The 20964-nt window shown below is 42.7% G+C and overlaps 3 protein-coding genes across 7 annotated transcripts; 1 reads left to right on the top strand and 2 right to left on the bottom strand.

The window, feature by feature from the left end:
- Positions 1-703: 703 nt before the first annotated feature.
- Positions 704-11496, bottom strand: LOC120899562 (casein kinase I-like). 4 transcript variants are annotated; one of them, XM_040305554.1, is made up of 2 exons: positions 10998-11496; positions 704-6358 (listed from the first exon to the last, which is right to left on the bottom strand). In XM_040305554.1, the coding sequence occupies exon 2, from the start codon at positions 6074-6076 to the stop codon at positions 4478-4480; it is 1599 nt and encodes a 532-aa protein (XP_040161488.1). In that variant the 5' UTR covers positions 6077-6358; positions 10998-11496; the 3' UTR covers positions 704-4477. The 4 variants fall into 4 exon arrangements, with proteins under 4 accessions (XP_040161488.1, XP_040161490.1, XP_040161491.1 ...); XM_040305556.1 differs by having other exon boundaries at positions 11230-11496; XM_040305557.1 differs by lacking the exon at positions 10998-11496 and adding an exon at positions 10438-10634.
- A 1213-nt stretch (positions 11497-12709) lies between these two features.
- Positions 12710-19880, top strand: LOC120903172 (putative oligosaccharyltransferase complex subunit CG9662). Of its 2 annotated transcripts, XM_040312426.1 has the most exons (3): positions 12710-12728; positions 19153-19366; positions 19438-19880. In XM_040312426.1, exons 2-3 carry the CDS (start codon positions 19228-19230, stop codon positions 19746-19748), a joined length of 450 nt encoding a protein of 149 aa, XP_040168360.1. In that variant the 5' UTR covers positions 12710-12728; positions 19153-19227; the 3' UTR covers positions 19749-19880. The 2 variants fall into 2 exon arrangements, with proteins under 2 accessions (XP_040168360.1, XP_040168359.1); XM_040312425.1 differs by lacking the exon at positions 12710-12728 and having other exon boundaries at positions 18892-19366.
- Positions 19820-20961, bottom strand: LOC120903173 (calcium and integrin-binding protein 1-like). The gene is made up of 5 exons (XM_040312428.1): positions 20756-20961; positions 20411-20658; positions 20228-20337; positions 20063-20154; positions 19820-19996 (listed from the first exon to the last, which is right to left on the bottom strand). Exons 1-5 carry the CDS (start codon positions 20839-20841, stop codon positions 19975-19977), a joined length of 558 nt encoding a protein of 185 aa, XP_040168362.1. The 5' UTR covers positions 20842-20961; the 3' UTR covers positions 19820-19974.
- Between the last annotated feature and the right edge of the window lie 3 nt (positions 20962-20964).

Genomic DNA, 20964 nt, shown 5'->3' with positions numbered 1-20964 from the left:
TAATATCGGTTTTACATGATTTATTCTCTTCAATCGTTATAGCGAAACTTCATTCTGTTTTCCCATCTGCATCTGCTGGTAGTGTGTCCCATTCCTTTCCAAGCCGCGTCCGGGTCGTTGTTGAAGATCAGGAGAGTGTGTGGTGCGCGGTTGTTGTCCGATTGTTGTCAACCCACAACACGCCCGCTCTCCTTATCTTCTCCCATTCCGCGGGCTTGGATGCCGATCCATCTCGATAAAGGGTAATGTATATGAGTCTGTATATGTTGCCTCTCCTGCCTGCAAGCAAGCGTTACTACTCTCTCTACTCTTTCTCCATTTATCATCTCATTCCAAGCCACGGAGTTGAGCGGCTTTTTGAGCCGCTCGCTTCCTTCTTCTGTGTACGTATTCGATCCTTATCATTTTTTTTTTTGTTTTTTTGTTTGTTTGTTTTGTAGCTGCTGTAATTGTTTTGCTATTACCATTTGCACATTAAAGTGCAACACACATTCCGTTTTACTTTACTTTCTTTTTCATTTCTTTTTATCAGTAGTGTGTTTTTGTTTTCCTCTATCCACTTCTAGTTTGTTTTTAGTGTTTATGTATATTGTTTGTTTGTTTCTCTTGTTTTGTAATGTGTGTTTTCTTCTCCTTCACTTTACGATGATTACTAATTACTAAATATTCTTAAATGTCATTACTTCCTTTTCTTGTCCATCTTTTCTCCTTTCGTTTCCGTCCTTTCAAACACACGAACTCAACCATCTGAACCCTTTCCCGCCGCCCAACAACACACGTGTGGTGGGCAGCGCAACAGCCTTTCCTTCATTTCTTACGTTCTCTTCCTTGTCCACTCACACACGCGCCACTGTCCTGGCGCCATTGTTTTGTAATGTTATTAATTATATACGGTAAACCACATTCATTCGTCACGCACGCATGCAGAAAACCCATCAATTGCACAGGCACCCGATCCCGATCGTACTATTTATGCTGTAATTTATGTATTGTGTATTGTATGCAGCTGTTGATTGAAGGAGAGAGAGAGTGTGTGTGTGTGTTTCGTTATGTTTTTCCCTCTCCTTTCCCTTCTCGTTTCTCTCTCTCTCTCTCTTTTCAGTTGTTTCAGCGTGTTTCTTCGCAGTACAGGTGTGTGGCGCTATACTAACGTTCCTTTTAGCTTTCTTCACATCGCTTCCTTTCATTTCCTTGCCATCCTTCCAATATCACACCTTAATCTAAACCCAATATTTTCTGTTTTTCGCCACCAACATCATGTGTGTGTGTTTGTGTTTGCAGTCGTCATCCTTAGCTTGCTTCCACCGTCTAGTGTTTGTTTTTCAAACACACACAAACACACAAAAAAGCATCTTGTTTATCATATTTCTCGATTTCCATTTTGTTTTCTTCTCCTTGGTCTACTTATTAAACTTAAAGTAACCGTAATGTAAACCACACCGAAGGGGATTATCGAGTGGGTTTTGTTTAATGTGTTTTTTTTTCTGGTGTTTTTACTATGCCGGGGGGGGGGGGGCCTCGGGGGTTTATGTTTGTAGGATCGATGCTTTTTTCTTCCCCACTCGCGCCCCCAAAAAAACAGTTTGTTCTGCTAGTAATTCATTTTCGTTGCACTATTTATGCTTCTACACCTTCTGCTTCTGTTATGCCTTACACCTACATACACATGTATATATAATGTATAAGTTGTGTGTGTTTTTTTGTTTTCTTCTGTAAATTGTTATCTTGTTGTTACTTGTTTTTGTTGCTGTACGCGTGGGAAGTGGTTTTTCTTATCCCTCTTCCACTCTGCTTCGTTAGTAGGTGTAGATATTCAGTACTGTTCCTAGTATTAAACCGCTACAGCCGGGGATGATGACGATTAAGTTAGTTTGAGTTTGAGTTTGCTTCTATTTCGGGCTCTTACTGCCGCTGGCTGTGTAAAGGTTGTATAGTTGTATGTTTAGTTTTTTTTTTTCATTTGATGGTTGGTTTTGTGTTTAGTTTCTGGTTTAGTATATAGTCACAATAACACGCTAAACTGGATCATACGTTAGATGATGCAAGACGAAATGTGGGATCGCATATTAAAGCAGCTTCTTCACCTTTCCCAACGTGTATAAGTGTGTGTTGTTGTTGTTGTTGTTGTTGTTGTTGTGTATCATCTTTCACGAGTACTTTAATATTCTAAATCCACCGTACCACGTGGTGTGGGCTTCACTTCCTATATCCTTTGTATTCTTTTGCCTATTTATAAGTGTAACACATACAGCAACACTTCTATCTCTTCTTCCTGTCCTGCTGTGCTTGCACGGCTGTGTCGCAGTCAAAGTTTGCTAAACCTTCACCACACTGAACACTCTCCATATATCCTTTCTTCTCCGTCTTCTCCTCCACCCATCCCCATTCAAATGTTTACAGACTTACTTTCGAGAGAACAGAGAGAAAGCTTTTGTTTTCCTTTTTTTTTTTTCTTCTTCTTAATAGTCATCAGGCGCAGCAGCTAGAGCTAGAGCACTAGTAGTAGTAGTAGTAGTAGTACACAGACACACAAACACACCTCATATTTTTCACTATCACTTGTCACATTAACGGCGTCTTCTTTTTTGCTCGCTCTCCCCTGCTACATTGCCGCATACTGAGCTGCTCTTCGTGGGGCGATTGGACACACCACACTCACACCCCAAAAGATTACTTTCCTTCCCACAACACATATTGTTTTCCCTAGCCTAAATATCCTCTCCACCGGGGGGTTTCTTTTTTTTACATCAGTAATGCCACGTACTGCACTGTTAGCCACCTTCTTCCTTGCAGGATTGGCTGGCTAAATTCATTTAAACATTACTATTATCCTTTGCTCCCATCGTCATCGGCCAGCCCTTGCTTTTATACACAACTATCTATGCCGTCTCTTTTCTCTTGTCTGGCCCTTCTCTTCGATTCATCTCTCTCTCTCTCTCTCTCTCTCTCTCTCTCTCTCTCTCTAGTGTCCACTCATTGGCATTGGTCGACGATGCGCGTGTGTATGTGTGATTTGGGGGTGGGTGGAGATGGAGTGAAAGCTCTTTATTAGCAAACTTCGCAAAAAAATGCGCTTCTTAACAGTGGCAAGATCTTGATCATTGCATTCACATGAAAAAACAAACAAATAATAAACCTACAATGAAGCGCGCACTTAATCCTGAGACAAAAAACGAAAAAAGGATCGCGCGTTTTGTCCGTCCGGTTCCTGCCTGACGGTAAATGATCAAGTGAGCGTGACGCAAATTGATCGCGTGCACACAACTCTACCTGAAGGAACACGCTAGAAGGATACAAAAAGACAGCACAAGATCATGTATGGGCAATGCGGAAACGTAAAGGAAATAATCAACAGAAGCGTGCACAGGCATTGGTTTTTTTCTTCTCTCTCGCTCTCTCTCTTCACAATGAGTTTACCGAAACATAAGAAAACAATAAAATAACAACATACAAGCGAGTATGACCTAGGAAAAAGTTCACATAATTTGATTGATTTTCCCCTTTTTTTCTATGCGATTTCCTCCTCTAATCCTTGCGCGGTAGTAGAGCACTGTGTTGCTCTTTAACTGTGTGGTTGTGTGTTTGTGTGTTTGTTTGTTTGTTTGTGTGTAACTCCAAAACGTTTATGGAGGGGGATCGGATTATCAGTCGACATGCCTTTAAAATAAAGAACAGTGACTTTGTCCTGGCGCGCGAGCGTTAATTCTCTTGCAAATCAACCTCTCTCTACTTATGTGTGCCGCGTTTTTACTTCCCTTTTCTCTACTTTGTTTTACTAGTTTTGCTAGGCATGTAGCGTAATCGTATGCGCGCTACTTACACATCATGATTCCTCTTCCTATCATACACGCACGAACGCACGAACGCACGCACGCAGCTCACAGCGACACACGCGCGAGAGCTTCTAAGCGGTGAGCAAAACGGTTTTTTACGTCCTAGCCCTACTGATCCATGGATGCCAAATATCGTACCAAACGCGGTATCATCCTTCATTCCACAATCACTAATTGTGTGTTCGCTTGTTATCCCCCACCCCACATTTGCCGCAGCCACAGCTCGTCTGTTTATCTCCTTTGCTTGCGCGTTTAACTGGTTACCTAGGTGATTGGTTTTGAGAGTTGTCTCTGATTCGATACCTACTATGATGTAAATTTGTTTGGAATCTGTTTGGAGAAATGGACCATTGTTTTTTTTTTTTGTCCTAACATTTTATAGGGATAATTTGTTCGGGTTAGATGCTGATGATCCAACGGAGCAATGGAGAGAACAAAATTCAAAAACTCAAAAAGCAATTGATTTGTAGGAAAACATCACCAAAAAGTATTTCGAACAGATTTCTACTCTCTTCTTTAGAACGTGTGTATTCCTCTGTGTGTGTGTTTGTCCAGAGCGTGTCGAGTTTGAACATCGACACAGTGTGGGTGTGTGTGTGCGCGCGCGCGGGATGGAAGTAAACAAATTAGAGAAACATTTAATATTATTCCGCATTCCGTGCGTCCAGATTTTGCCCGCGCAGACGAATCGAGGAGCGGCGCTCGGGCGTTTCGTGCCGCGAGAAGGAAGCTGCCACCACCGCCGCATCCACGCTCGGGTCGCCGCCCCCGACGCCACTGTTGTTGTTGATGTTGTTACTGTGCGCCGACGGCTGGCCGCCGAGCGTTTGTGGCCCACCGCCCATCACCATGCCGCCCGGTTGCTGCTGCTGCTGCTGCACGCTTCCACCCGCACCGCCCGGCGGCTGGCCCTTCTGTAGCTCCGTCCGTATGAAATGCTGCAGCAGGTGGCGCGTCTGGGGCGACATTTCCTTGTTCTTGTCGGCGGCGGCGGCAGCCGCTACGGCCGCCGCTGTCGCCGCACTGTTGCCACCGACCACGCCGCCGCCCGAGGTCGCGTGGCTGCTGACGAGCGCGGTACCGACGCTGCTGCTGTTGTTGGCATTGTTGACGCTGTTGACGCCGCCGGCTACTACCACACCGCCGCCGCCACCGGCCACTTTGGACGGCGTCGTTACCGAGGTGGTGTTGGCGATTTGCTTCTGTTGCTGCTGCTGCTGCACCTGCTGCACCTGCTGCTGCTGTTGCACCTGCTGCTGCTGCTGTTGCTGCTGCTGCTGCTGCTCGTTCTGGGTGGCACTGGGTGTCCGGCTCTGGCCACGCTTCATGCTGGTGAACGCGTTCAGGTTCGGCCGCCCGAACTTGAGCATATTCCAGTCGAACACGTAATCGTACACGAAGCCCTGCCGGTGGAAGAGCGTGCGGAACAGCTTACGCAGATAGCAGTAGTCCGGCCGCTGGATGAAGTCCATATGGCGGCAGTACGCGAGATAGAGGCTGAACTCGCGCGGGTACCCCTTGCACAGCTCCTCGACCGGCGTGGACAGCTTCTTCTCCGAGATCCGCTCGTACTTCTGGCGCTTGTTGGCCGCCTTCAACCCCTGCCAGGGCAGCGTGCCGAGGTTGAAGTACATCAGCACGTACCCGAGCGACTCGAGATCGTCCCGGCGCGACTGCTCGATGCCCAGGTGCGTGTTGATCGAGGCGTACCGGGCCGTGCCGGTGAGGTTTTTGTTTTCCCGGTACGGGATGTGGGACATGCTGCGCGAGTCCTTGTACTTTTTCGCCAGCCCGAAGTCGATGATGTACACCAGGTTGCCCTTTTTGCCGAGCCCCATCAGGAAGTTGTCCGGCTTGATGTCCCGGTGGATGAAGCTGCGCGAGTGGATGAAGTCGATGCGCGAGATCATCTGGTCGGCGAGCAGCAGCACCGTCTTGAGCGTGAAGCGGCGCGAGCAAAAGTTAAACAGATCCTCGAGCGACGGGCCGAGCAGCTCCATCACCATCACGTTGTAGTCGCCCTCCGAGCCGCACCACTTGATCGTCGGGATGCCGACCGCGCCCTGGAGCATTTTGTAGAACTTGCTCTCGATGTGCAGCTGCGGGTGCTTTGTCTTGATGCATTCGAGCTTGATCGCGACCTCCTCGCCGGTGGAGATGTTCGTGCCGAGATAGATGTCCCCGAACGAGCCGGAACCGATCTTCCGCCCGAGCCGGTACTTGTTGCCAACGCGCAGCTCCATGACTGGTGGTGTCTGTGTGGTTGCAGTGGCGTCAGTGGACGACTCTTGTGCTAGCGGGATGTGTGTGTGTGCTTTAGCCAAGCTTTAGTTCACGCGGCCACGTGCTTTTCGCCCTCTTTGCTGGGGGTTGTTACGATTTAGTCTTCCTTTTCTGCGCGCCTCCACCTGCCACTCGCGATCACCCCGTCGTCGTTGCCGCTCTTTTGACTGCTCCGGAGCGGATGATCCTGCTGCTGCTGCTGCCCTGCCGTTTGTCTCACGGACAAAATGGACGGTTCACGCCTTTAGTACACACACACCACGTTGTTCGCGAAGGGTTGAAGTTTTACATCCATTTGTTGCCGGAATCGTTGTGCCAAAAATGAAAAGGGAGAGAGAGAGAAAAACAAGCAGAATGTTAATCAAAGGTAACTACGTTCCAACGAGAAGCGAATAAAATGTTTTCTTTTTCCAGCGCGTCTCGTCGATCCACGCGCAAACAGAGTTGACCATGAATGTGTTTGGTGGCAGAGCATGTGTGTGTGTGTCTCGCATTATCGTTCGGTTTTGCAAAGGCGTATTTCGTGCACATTAGCAACATGCATCGACTATTTTCACTGCCGTAGAATCCGCGCAACTGACGTGCGACACGTGCGAAACTATCGTCAGCTCCGAGAAGATGGAGCACTAAACAACGCCCCACCACCACCACCGCCGTGGGCCAAGTTTTTCTTCACCTTGGGGGGATGAGATGGAAGCAGTAACATTTGCGACACGAGAATCGAATGATACAACACACTATTTACTATCCCCCACCCCCATCCCACACCACCACGGTTACACGGATGGGGGTGCTGTGCCCAACAGAGCTAAAACAGCGATAGACGGACGGGACACAACGGATGAGATGCTGGTAGTACACTTTGTGCACTGAGAAGAAAATTGCACATCACTTCTTCGCTCCTCTACCACCACCACACCAACCACTATCAACCGTACAACAACACGTGTGGGGTGGTGTGGGGGTTCAGCAATTTCGTTCGGCCTCCATCTGCATTGGCATGTGCGCGCTGCTTACTTTTTCTTCTGCAGATCATAACACTGCGCGCCCTGAGGTTGAATTAAAATCGTCTGCATTTTCTCGACCCCAACACGCTTCGTCCTCCACAACCGCGCGCACCGGAGACGAAACAATAACATCACACACAACAAAACGAACGCACGGGCGCGCGGGTCAGGAGGAGAAGACACGGGTTGCGCGAGCGCGTGTGTGTCTCAAGTCTCAAGGAAACAACGCATGGGGGGGGCATGGATTTCACATACACTGTGTGGGGGGGCGTTGCATATGCTGCAATAAATAGTAAAGGAAATATGCAAACGTGTGTGGGGGTATGCGGCGCCGCTCCGTTTGCGAGGTCACACTGTGCGAACCGGACTAACTTCCAACCCGTCGATTGTTTCTTCGGGTCCTCTTGCCAGCAAATGGAGCCTGTGTAACCATTTAAAGTTTGCTGCCCAGATCACTGCACAGATATCATTATTAAACTAAGATGCTGTGTGTGGACGAAAGCCATGGTCCCCCCTTGGAGGTGGTTGCCATAGCAATTGGAGCCGTTTCCTTGGGGGTTTGTGGATTGCACTTTAGCAGCTGAAACAGACGCAGGATGATTTGGTCCATACTTTTCGATGTGTAATCGTGCTTATCATTTGAATTTACGTATTTTTACAACTTTTTAAATGATTTTTAATACTGTCCTATACTGTCAAATGTCCATGACGTTTCACAACGTTCATCCTACCAAAGCCATTGTCGAAGATGACGAAATAGGATGCCCAACGTGGTTGTTCGCTGAACCAACCAAAATGCGTCAAAACCCCAGCGACCTGTTAGTCCCCCGGGGACGCAACGGAACGCAAAAACGGGAAACCATGACACACACACGGTCTGTGGGATGAGCCCACAAACACACACCCGCATATATACCGTTTCAAACGAGTGTACCGGACCACCAGCCAGTTGATCGTTGCTCGGTTACGGTTCAGGGAAGCCGCCCAGCAATTGATATGCCATTTCTGCTGCTTCACAGCGCCTTTTCCTCCCTTTTCTCTTTCCGGGAGTGCTGCCTCTGGTGGTACTGGGTACTATCATCAACAACACCTGCAGCATCTTCTTGTGGGTTGATGGAAACCCAGCACGGGGCAACATTTGGACAACTCTCTCTCTCCCTTTCTCTCGAGTGTGTTTTGTTTTCGCTTAGTGCCTTTTTTATTACCACCTTCAGCACACACCTCAACGTTTACTACGATGACGGTGAGATGGTGATGATGATGATGGAAAGGTACATCACAGCCAAAAGGTTCCCCCCCGGAAACACAGTCCAGTTGGCTTCCCTTTGTAAAAAACTAAGATGGAAAACTAAAAACGCCTGAGCTGGAAAAACAAACGAAACGAAAAAAAGGCACTCCATGAAACAAAAGTATACATTTCAAAGCCCAAGCACGCGGCGGCACGGTTTCTCGATGCTGCTGCTGCGTGGTGGTGGGGCCCGCCACCGACAGAAGGATGTCCGACAAGTGCAGCGAAAAGAAAAGAAGGCCACAACCATGCCCCCCAAACTGACATCTTTCTCGGTCTCACTCTCTTTCTCTTTTTCCCCCCTTCAAAGTGCCTGGATCCACCACAGAACAATCCAAGAACGGGCTGTGTGCACTGCCATCCCCTCGGAACCGCACAATCACACACACACACGGTGACCAGGGAGACATTTTTTGTTGTTGGTGTTGTGTGATTCATAGTCCTTCATTCGTGGAAACGGAATTCGAGGTGAGTTGCCACTTTTGATAGCATCCAGCATTTTTTTGGGGTCTCGCGCGCACAACTTTATCACACGATTGCGCGTTACGCAGAAAAAAAGCTGCGATAAACACCACAAATCACGCTTGGTACGCGCTTGGTCATGGCCAATAGAGCAGAACACACCATCAGTAGGAAGAGAAGAATCTGTGACACATTTTAAACATGCACTAAGATGGGTGATTGATTTTTCACTCCGATCGCACCAGAGGGAACCCGTTTTCCGCTGCCAATAAATGCACACTTGCGCTTGTGGCGTTGCGTACACTTTGTTGTTTGGCTGTCATTTTGTTCGATTGTTCAATGTCCGTGTGTGTCAGGTGTGCGCGCACGTTGCTAGCGATACACAGATTGGAGAGGTTGGGGCCATGACGCTCTCAGCGGGGCTGCTGCTGCTCCTCCCCACACTCCCTTTGGCACACGGAAACACACCTTCTCACGATTGAGTGAGAGAGAGATTGTACGCATTTTTCTTTTTTTTGGGTTAGCGTTTCCTTACCACACCACAGCGCCGCCTACTACACTCTGTCGTCACCAGCAACGACTACGACTTCGACACACAAGGGTGGCCGCCGCCACCATCTTTGGCCCTGCTCTACACAGGTAGCGGGAAGGCACGCACAGCACTGCACAATGAAGCACAACACAACAATAAAGGGCACACAGAGATAAGCGACAGAGGAGACGACTTGGGAAATGGTTCCTCGGGACAGAAAACGTGTGCGCTCGGTTGTGTGCAATACAATGATATGACTGCCTGCCTGCCTTCTGCCGTCGTGTTGGGGTCAGTTCTTGGTCAGCGCTCGCGCTACCTGGCGGCGCTCCGTCGTTCTATTCGGTCGCTTCCTGCACGTACACTGCTACACTTCGCACGCACACACGCTTGCAGGCGCCCAGGGTTATGCGAGTGTGTTGCGTGAACGTGTGTGTGTGTGTGCGTTGCTACACTCTTCTGTCTCTTTTCCTCTCACAAACGGTACACACATACGCACCCGCAGGGCATATATTTGCTTCCTTTTCTAACGTTGCTTTTTGTTCTTCTAATAACACACACACAAACACGTATCCTATCTCGCGTTTGACAACGTTCAGTGACAGATTCGAAACAAAGTGTATTGCTGGCAGCACTGCAGCAGTCAGCGCGCATATGTAATTCAGGGCAGGCAGCACTGCCACCCGACTGCGACTGTGTGCATTTTAGTGTGTGTGTGTGTGTGTGTTTGTGTACGCATGTAAAAGCCTTGTGTTCCGTAACACACGCACACTACTGCCCAGGCTGATTGCGTATTTTACACTTTATGATGTGCCCCCCCCCCCATCTCCCTTCCTTTTCTCTTCGTCTACAACAACCAACACAGACGCACGGACCACGTCTACGGGCTACGTTTAATCCAGACCAGCCGAGAACTTCCTTTGTTGTGTCAAAAATTGCTCCTTTTAACAGCCCCCTCGTCCCTCTTTTGCTGGCTTTTACTGTACACGCACACGCTCATACACACTCCACACACACAAACACACTGTTCCTAACCTGCTTTAAATCAAGCGCACACATTCGATGACACAGCAGCGCATTTATTAAACCTGACCGCGAGACACAACCCGATATTAACTTCCATGCGATGATGGCGGCCGATTGTCGCTGTATGGGTGTGCACTTTGCGTCGCAGCAGGCAGCCGCACACACAGAGCCAATGATGGCTGCTCGGACTCCGCCACAGCGTTTGAAGGACTTCCAGTGGCGCCAGTGATGACCTAAAGCGGACGCATTACGGCACAATGGGTGGAAATTTGGCCACAAGATGCTTCAAATTACGCACCAGAAAGGTCACCCGCATTTGCTTCATATACTTCAAGCTCTCGCACCATGGCTCCTGCTGCCGTACAATATGCAAACCACACTCACACACACTCATGCACATCCACACAACTCCCTCTCTCCGTCATCGTCTTCGCACACGCTCACGCAACAACCCTTTTTACCCTGGAGCCACACACACACACACATTCCCCCACAAGCAGCAGCGCGATGCAAGATGGAACCAGGGGGGAAAAAGATTCGATTTTTTTTTATAAATGCAAGAAACTCACGTTTGACTACCGATTCGAGATGGTAGCATCGAGTTGGCCGACTCCGGAGTCCATGTGGGACACGGTTGTGACGCACACACTCTCACACACACACGCAGACACTTGGCAGGGGCGGAATGGGAGACGCGCGCGCGTGTGTGCGGGGCACAGAACAGGAACAGGAACGGCACCAAGCAGAACGGCCACAAAAACGTGGAAGTGCTGACGGACACACACACACACAACACCTTACCCAGATGGTTGGTGCGCTGTGCTTTGGCTAGGTTGACGCACGTTCCCCGTGGTCCGCGCGGCGAGGTCACGAAAAAACTAAGGAAGCCTTTGAAAATTCAGCGATTGTTTCAGGAAAAAACTACGAAACGAAACACGACCTACGCGCACGACACGGGTGAGGTGTTTCTTTTTCACTGCTTCTTCACACTTCACTGTGCGCTGTGGTGTGTGCTCTGCGCTGCCCGTTTCGGTTCGCTCTGTCTCTTGCCTTCCTGCTCGCTCCTTGCTGAACGAGCTGTTTCGTATCGCGTATAAAGGCCTGTTTGAGGGAGTGAGAGAGCGAGAGGATCGGGATCGCAATCGCACCAACACATCCAGCGACGCCCCGTTACCTTCGTTATGTGGTTCCCAGATAACATTTTGCTATCGACGTCTAGGCTGGCCCTGGGAAGAGAAACGTCATTTTGGGTGATGCGGAAGTTTGGCATCACTTCCATTCGCTCGGAATTATCTGTGTGCAGCGCTGTGAGAAATTCTACCGAAACCAGGATGTTTGTTGAATGTTATGTATAGTGTTCTGTTAGTTCAAGTGGATTTTTTGTTATTTCCGGTAAACGCTTTTAGTTAACATGCTTTTTATGGAATGCACGACAATTGGCTGACAGTTCAAAAGACTGAAAGTTATTGTCAAATTTCAATCAAATCAACTCCTGTCATATGTTCAATCCATATGGCGTTCCCCCAAACCTATAAGCCCACCTAGTCCCTACACCCAATTTGGGTGCGAGTAACAGAGAAGAAATAGTATAATAACGCAAACACACATCCAAGTTCACACTTCAAATTCGCACAATCCTGGGCGCCTGCAAGAGTGTATAGGTTAGTGAGCTTTGATGTACCTGCAATGAAAATAATCTATCCAATTTTATTGTTAATTTAAATTTAGAATTATTTTATGATAGCTGTTAGAAATCACAATTTAGGTAGTTCCTGTGATAGTCGGTGCCTCTTTTATGCGGATTCAGAGATACGCGGTTTTATAAATTTGACAGTTATTTGAGCAAATTGTACTGATTTGACTGATCAATTGTAAAATGCCAAATAATTTCTCTTTTAATTGAATATGAAAATTGAAATTATTTCAGTCTGAATTTCAGTCAGGATTCAAACCGAATCATACAAAATAATTCATCAATTGGCTAAAACCAACCCCTACGTGCCAATTTGCACGAAAATTAGTTATATTTCTACTGGAAATTACGAGATTCGATTTTCGCAAAAATTTTTGATACGCGTTATTTTGCGGCCGTTTTTAGTCCCCATTAACCGTGTATCTCGGGGACCGCCTATATTCAATTTCAACAGTCAAATGAAAGAATCGGATATTGCAAACAATTTTGCATTTGATGTTTGGGTATTTTTCAAACTGCTCCGTGTAATTATGCATGAATGTTGACATGTCATCTAGCTGTCAAATGCACCGATATCGATGACAGCATCGCTCAAGGGGGTGTGTGTGAGTGTAAAAAACGGACTCCTACACAAACCGTTGCACAGAGCAGATCAATCCTATCAATAGTTTAAAAAAAAAAAAACCCTTTTTCAAACAGAACCGATAAATACCCAATTTTGGAGTGGCGAAAATAAAAACAGTTTAAAAACAAAGTGTTGTGTTGTTCCTCTTTTCAAAGTATCCTTACAAAAAAAAAATAGATACATACATACAGAGTGGAAAAAAAATCAAGCAAAGTGGTAGAGAGGGGAGAGGAAGATGGGGGTCATAGACCCGGGAGGAAATAAGACATTCGGGTCTTATTTCAGCATCTTGGGGGAAACATCAAACAAAAACACCAAAAAAAGAAGAAAAATAAGAGGTGAGCGTATCAATTTAAATTTCAGTGAAACAGTGAAGAATGAAGAGGTGTTTATGGTGTTGGAGAGTAAAACTCCCGGCAAAAGTGTGGCATGCTACAACCCATTTTTGTTCGCAAAGGCAACTGAAATGGCGATTGGATGTAGGCCATTACAAACGTCCATGCTTAGAGACGGCAAAATACTGATGCGTGTTAAAAATGAAACCGAAGCAAAAAAACTAAAAAATATTAATTTAAAACACGGTGATTGTGCCATCGAAGTGGATGTTTACGAACACAAAACTTTAAATCAAAGCAAGGGAATAATCAGAAGTGATGCGTGCAGGTTTTTGAGTGAAGAAGAGCTTCTAGAAGGTCTTCAACCTCAAAATGTATCAGAGGTATACATAATGAAGAGAAAAAGCCAAGATGGTGTTCTCAGAAACACAAGAACCGCCATCATAACTTTCAAATCTACAGTGCTTCCCAGAAACATAGAAATAGGTTACTTCACCGAAAAAGTAGAATTATTTATCCCAAATCCAATGCGGTGCATGAAATGCATGCTCTTTGGGCATACAAAAAATAATTGCAATCGACAAAAAATTTGCGCCAAATGTGGAGAAAACTTTCATGAGAATTGCACAAACCCTCTAAAATGCACACAATGCGGTGAAAACCACTCATCTTTAGACAAAGATTGTCCAGTATGGAAAGACGAGGTGGAAATAAAAAGAATTCAAACAGAAAAAAAAATAACAATAAAAGAAGCAAGAAAAATTCGAAGGGAAACAGTGCCAGCTATTCCTAGAATTTATATAAGAGAAAAATTTTCATCAATAGTGAGAGGCAATCAAACGCCTATAATGAACGAAAAACGAAAAATAGACGAAACAAGCGAAAATAATAGTAACACACCAAAATCAACTGAAAATACACCAACAAAAATTAACAGCACAACAAATAACAAGTACCTAGATAATAACACAGAACCCAAAAAAAATACGAATTTAACAACAATTACCAATGATTTAGAAAACCACACAGAAAAGGAAAAACACACAGAAATCGAAAACACAGAAACACAAACGAATCCAAACGCAACAGATGAAAGTGCCACCAATATCACTTACTATAGTGATACTGAAATGTATCTCAATGAGATAGACATTCAAGGAACAATCGAAATAGACTACAAAGAAACATCACAGTAAAAATTACAAAAATTAAAATAAAAACCCTACTTATATAGCCCATTACACAAACAATCCTAATAATACTTAACATTTTCTCTATAAATAATTAAACATGGAACACCTAAATATACTACAAACTAACATACAAAGCATACGGAAAAATAGGGACGAACTAACACACATACTACATGATCAAAAATACCATGTAGCTTGCTTGCAGGAAACATGGCTCAAAAATGAAGATAAAATAACAATTAAAGGTTTTAACACAATACGAACAAACAGGGAAGATGGATATGGAGGAAGCTGCATTCTAATTAAAAAAGGAATTAAATACAAACCAATTAAATTAATAGACGAAAGTGATGAAATTCAAATAACAACAATACTGATACACTCTGGAAATCTAATTATAATATCAATATATATAGCTCCAAATACTACCAAGCAGATAATAAAAGACACCTTAGCAAAAATAACACATAACACACAAAATTACACAAACATAATAATAGCTGGCGATTTTAATGCACATCATACATACTGGGGAGATGATAGAATCGATCAAAAAGGAAACACAATAATAGAAGAAATAGACAATTCAAACCTCATTATCCTAAAAAATAACACATACACTTACGTCCCAACAGATCACAACAAGAGACAGACGTCCATTGATTTAACAATTATATCGAAAAAAATCCATAATGTAATCAACAAAACTATTTTAGAAAAACACATAGGGGCAAGCAACCACAAAATAATAAAAATAACAATTAAAAAACACTCCACAGAACCGATACAACATACTATAATAAACATGAATAAGGTAATAACAAACATTAAACATATGAAAGGAAAAGATATAATAAACATAAAACATTTCACAAAGAAAGTATACAAAATCATACAAAATAGTAAACAAAAAATCAATTTTACACTAAAATCATGGTGGAATAACGAAATAAAAAAGGCCCTGCAAGACAAAAATATAGCAAGACAAACATTCAACAGTACAAAACTTATTGAACATGCCATAGAATTCCGCAAAAGGACAGCAATCTTCAAACTTAAAATAAAACAAGCAAAAGAAAAACAAACGGAGAGAAACATGGAAAAAATAAACAAAGACACAAGTAGTAAAGAACTATGGAATCTGTTAGGAAATATTAGCAACATCAATACCACCAATAAAGAGTCAAACCTAATTCACAATGAAGAGACCTATGCTAAGGAATTTATGAATTTAAATTTCACAAACAATAAAAAATCCAAATTTAGAACTTTTTTCAGTACAAATCTACCGATAGATACGGAACTTATAAATTCAGATATATGGAAAAACATACTGAAACAAAAAAAAAATACAACACCCGGTTTAGACAAAATTACATACCAAATGCTAAGAAACATAAACGACGAATCACTAACACAAATCATAACAGACGGAAACAAAATGTGGGAGAATGGTAAAATAAACAAAGAACTAAAACAAATTAAAATAATAGCAATTCCTAAACCAAAGAAAAATATAAATGACCCCAACAACTATAGACCTATAGCACTTATACCAACAATAACCAAAGTCCTAAACTCAGCGGTATTATTAAAATTAAATAAATATATTGAAACCAAAAATATACTCCCGGAAAAATCCTTTGGATTCAGAAACAAAAGAACCATAAACCAATGCATTAACTATTTCAATAACGAAATAAATCACAACCAAAGACTAAATAGAATAAGTGGAGCAATATTCATAGATTTGGAAAAAGCATATAATAATGTTTCAACAAAAATCCTCGTGGAACAAATGATAAAATCAGACATCCCACCTCAAATTATAAAATGGACCTACTCCTTTCTTAGAAATAGAACTTTAATAATAGAAAGCAATAAAAAAACATACAAAATGTTAGTGACAGATGGACTACCACAAGGAGATGTTATGTCACCAACACTTTTTAACTTATATACCAAAGATATACATAAAGCTATAAACCAAACAAACACCAAAAATACTATAATACAGTACGCGGATGATTTCGTTATTCTCAGCAGTGGAGTAAACGAAAGAGAGCTACAAAATAACCTACAAAACGCTTTAAATGCTTTCGCAATAGAAACAGAACAACTAAAATTTAACATAAACTCAAACAAAACAAAATTTATGATTTTCGGAAAATCACATCACACCATACAACTCAACATACACAATAATAGCATAGAACACACAAACACATACAAATATCTAGGAACAGTAATAGATCCAAAACTCAATTTCCACAAACACATCGAACTACTACGTAACAAGGCTACAAACAGACTAAATTTCTTGAAAATTATAAGCACGCAAAAAAATAACATAAACCCCAAAAACAGCCTAAAAATATACCGGGCAACAATCAGAAACACTATGGAAACGGGAGCTTCATACACTCTCAATAGCAACAAAAACAAATACAAAACAATGAATTCAACTATCAACCAGGCACTAAGAAAAGCTACAGGTTGCACCAAAACTACCCCCATAAATACTCTGCATGCCATTGCAGCAGAAATACCTTTCAATATCAGAAGTAGATTTATAGTACGTAAGGAACTAGCCAAAGATTTAGTCTACTCACCAATCATTAGACAACAACTACAAATACATAAAAGAACAAAATACAAAAAAAAGAAAAAAACAATACATGAAACAACGTACGAAAAAGACAATAAAATTCTAAAACAATTATACATTGCAAAAAACAACGATATAACCACACACATCAAAATAAATACAAAAATTAAAGACACGATAGAAACAAAAACAAAAACAAACACTCAAATCCTGAAACAAATTACCATTGAAAACATGAACAAGTACGAAAATAACAGACCCACCATCTACACTGATGGAAGCATAGCCGGAAATAAAGTAGGTATAGGGATATACATAAAAAACAAACCACAACATTACTACTATAGCTATAGATTAAAAAAACTTCACCTCCATAACCACCGCCGAACTGATAGCAATCGAAAAGGCCTTACTTTTAGCACAAGAAAACAATATAGACAACCCAGTAATTTTCACAGACAGTCTAACATCATGTAACATTCTACAAAAAGCAATGACAGAAAACAAAATAGAGGAAATCTGTTACAATATTATAAAAACAGCAACAAATATTAAAGCAGATATTGTATGGATTCCATCACATGTAGGCATTGATGGAAATGATAGAGCAGATGAACTGGCAAAAAAAGGCACTTTAACAAATTGGTTCTATAAGAACAAAATCAGATACACAGACGCTACCCAATATTACAAAAAAGAAATGGAAGAGGAAACAAAAAAATGGTACACAGACCTGGGCAGGAATAAAGGGAAAAAGTTTATGCAATTCCAAAATGTTTTCAAAACAGAACTATGGCACAAACAGGTTAACCTGAACGGAAATGAAGTAAAAACAATTAACAAAATACTGGCAGGACATGACCTTTCCGAATTTTGGCTTCATAAAATGAAAATAGTAGAAAATGGAACCTGTGAGAAATGTCTAGTCCCAGAAACAGGACGACACAAAATTTTTGAGTGTCAAAAATATAAAAGACATAAAGACATCTCCCTAGACACTTTGTACGAAAAATGGATGGAAACCAGTGGAAATACCTGCAAAAAAATTATAGAATTCATAAAAGAAAACAATATTACATTATAGTACTTCATCACACATATCTTCAAATAAAAAGAAAAATTCAACAATTTTTCTTACACATTTCCTATATCTTCAACTCACAACATAGAACCTGCACTCAACACTCCAGCAAAAATGATATAGCAATAGGATAAGTACTTACTATTTATTTATCTATTTATTATATTTATTACATCTATTGCATTTATTATATTTATTCTATTTATTATATTTATTATATTTATCATATTTATGTGTTCAAAGTATCAATTTTGTTCGTATAATGAAACGTTATTCCATGTTTTTTTTTTCCTTGTTAGTCAATTATTTAAAACTATTTATTCAATCATTTCTCAGCACCCTATTGATTTATTTATTTATTTATATACTGTTTTTGGCATGACTTATATATATACACAAAAAATCACCTAACTGCACATTCCAAATCCAAACACCACACCACAAAAAAAATAACAATAACAATAATAAAATTTAATAAATTCAATAATAAATCCGATTTTACACGCATCAGGGGGGCCTCCTAAGTTTGGGTACTCCGTTTGTTCTTGCAAACATGAGAAATCCAAAGACATCCATTTCCATCACTAGAGGATAGAAATAAGATGCCAAAAGGACCAACTGAAAGGGCCTTGTATCAAATCCACCACACCCAAAAAAAAAAAAAAAAATACAAAATAAAAAAAAAAATAAAAAAAAAAAAAACCTTTTGGAACCTTCACAAAACAAGCCATTTCAAAAATAATAATAATAAAAATAAAAATAAACAACCCAATACAAGAACAAGAACCGGTACAAAAAAAAAAAAACAAAATTCCTCATCCTCTCCCAAGAAATAAAATATATATATATATACAAACACCACAAAAAAAAAAGAAGAAAATCAAATCCACTAAACCACAAGCGAACTTAAAGATGGAACAACGCTAGCTTTTGAATACAAACTGAAAAGGAAACACAAACCATCAAAAAGAAAAAACGATTGGTGATATCACGAAAACCAACACACTGTGCATCAATCAGAAAGATCTCAACCACAACATATAAACATCAACGAAACAGCAATATAAACATCAAAGGAGAATGGATGATTTCCCCTCCAAAAACTGGTAGTCAAACCTCTGATTGTACCTTCAAAAACGGATGGTATAGGAGGCCTCAACCTACCAACCCTATTAAGAAGAAGAAGAAGGAGTGTAAAAAATCGCCGTATCAACAACTCAGCAGTGGGAAATTCTGTATCGCAAAGCAGTTTAAGCAAATAGTAATGGAAGCACTGTACAGCTTACCCTTCTTTCTATTTGAGGTGCCGAACCTGAAGCTTAAGCGGCCATCATGGCTCCATCAGCCATCCGCGATGACGGTCTTCTCGTTCGTGCTGCTCTCCTACTTCCTCGTCACCGGAGGTTTGTGTCGGCTGGAATGTGTACGCTGGACGCTACCGTCTCAAGCTAAAACTTTTCCCTAATGTTTGTAGGCATTATTTACGACGTGATCGTTGAGCCACCGAGCGTCGGTTCGACGACGGACGAGCATGGACATTCGCGGCCGGTCGCGTTCATGCCGTACCGGGTGAACGGCCAGTACATCATGGAGGGGCTTGCCAGCAGCTTCCTGTTCACGATCGGAGGACTCGGCTTCATCATCATGGACCAGACGCACACGCCGGGCAAACCGAAGCTGAACAAAATTCTGCTCATAGCCATGGGCTTCATCTTCATCGTCGTGTCGTTCATTACGACGTGGATTTTCATGCGAATGAAGCTTCCGGGCTATCTGCAGCCGTAAGGGGGCAAGCCCGGTCGGTTGAGAGGGAGTTTCGAGGTGTCTCAAGTGTAACTGATAAGTCAAAACTGTCCTTCAAAACGATAGAAATACAATTTTATTATGAAATTGTGCGTTCTCACACATACACTTAAATTAAATCACGATTTTTGAGACTATAAAATGATCGAAAACACATTATTCGAACGATGGTTAGTGTGGGGGAGCAAAGGGATTGCAAAACGGCGCATTACAGTCGTATACGGAAGGAGCTGGAAGAAAGATGAATCCGTCAGCGTATGGTTTAGAGACGCTTGACAAAACGCTTGACCACTTACTTTATAAAGTCGGATGATTTATCGATGATATGTTCAAATTCGGCAAACGACAGTGCTCCATCGTCGTCTAAATCTGCTTCCTCGAGGATATTCTACGACGAGAAAAATAGAAAGTCATATAAAAGCAGCAAATAAGTAAATACTACAGAGGGAAACAACTCTTACATTAATCAGTTGATCAATGTCGTTGTGTCCAAGGTCCGAGTTGTAATCGACCAGCCGTTGAATGACTTGCTTCAGATCGTTCCGACCAATCATATCATCTCCATCGAAATCTACAAGCAAAAATCGAACGCGTTTTATCAGCAGCAGTTGCCACCTTCCCATCGTCCGTCCACCGCCATTTACCGTAGATGCGAAAGGCATGCTCGGCTTTCACCGCCTTTGGTGCAGCGTCCGAAAACACGGACATCATGTCGAGAAAGTCCTCGAACGTAATGTCGCCATCGTTGCTCGAGCTGAACACCTTGCAGATCCGATCGCCGAACGGGTTTGCCTTCAGCTCCGGATACTCAAGGACCTTGCTCATGGACAGCTTCGCGTTCTTATTGTGGCCCACCTTTTCCGGGGCTAGATTCTTGAACTTTTTGTGCGCACTGGAAGAGGAAGCAACAGCAGTAGGGAGTGGAGAGCTTGTAAGTGGTAGGGCACTTTGTGTTGTTCAGTGAGGTAAATGGGGCGTAGCGTACTTACTATAAGATTTCTTTTTTCGTAAAATATGTCAAATCTTCGTAGTCCTGGAGTTCGTCCTCGCTGAATTGGCTGTTCGCCTGACCCATTATTACCTCGTCGCTGTGTGAAGGGCGAAGGTGGTAGGTGCTTTTGGCAGATTTTTGCTAAAATTTGTAGAAGTAAAAAGTGTACACAAAGGGAAAATATTTGTTATTGTTAATTTGACAACC

The sequence above is a fragment of the Anopheles arabiensis genome, chromosome 3, assembly GCF_016920715.1.
Source record: "Anopheles arabiensis isolate DONGOLA chromosome 3, AaraD3, whole genome shotgun sequence".
Taxonomy (NCBI): domain Eukaryota; kingdom Metazoa; phylum Arthropoda; class Insecta; order Diptera; family Culicidae; genus Anopheles; species Anopheles arabiensis.
Note: the sequence above shows the minus strand (reverse complement) of the source record. Positions and strands in the feature narration are given on the sequence as shown.

Excerpts from the sequence above, each read along its gene's own strand:
- LOC120903173 (XM_040312428.1), bottom strand. The coding sequence starts at position 20,841 with ATGGGTCAGGCGAACAGCCAATTCAGCGAGGACGAACTCCAGGACTAC. Across the intron at positions 20,338-20,410 it reads GCATGCCTTTCGCATCTACG|ATTTCGATGGAGATGATATG; the intron begins GTAAATGGCGGT and ends TTTTGCTTGTAG. Across the intron at positions 19,997-20,062 it reads AAATCATCCGACTTTATAAA|CTCCTTCCGTATACGACTGT; the intron begins GTAAGTGGTCAA and ends TCTTTCTTCCAG.
- LOC120899562 (XM_040305554.1), bottom strand. The coding sequence starts at position 6,076 with ATGGAGCTGCGCGTTGGCAACAAGTACCGGCTCGGGCGGAAGATCGGT.
- LOC120903172 (XM_040312425.1), top strand. The coding sequence starts at position 19,048 with ATGATTTCCCCTCCAAAAACTGGTAGTCAAACCTCTGATTGTACCTTC. Across the intron at positions 19,367-19,437 it reads CTACTTCCTCGTCACCGGAG|GCATTATTTACGACGTGATC; the intron begins GTTTGTGTCGGC and ends TAATGTTTGTAG.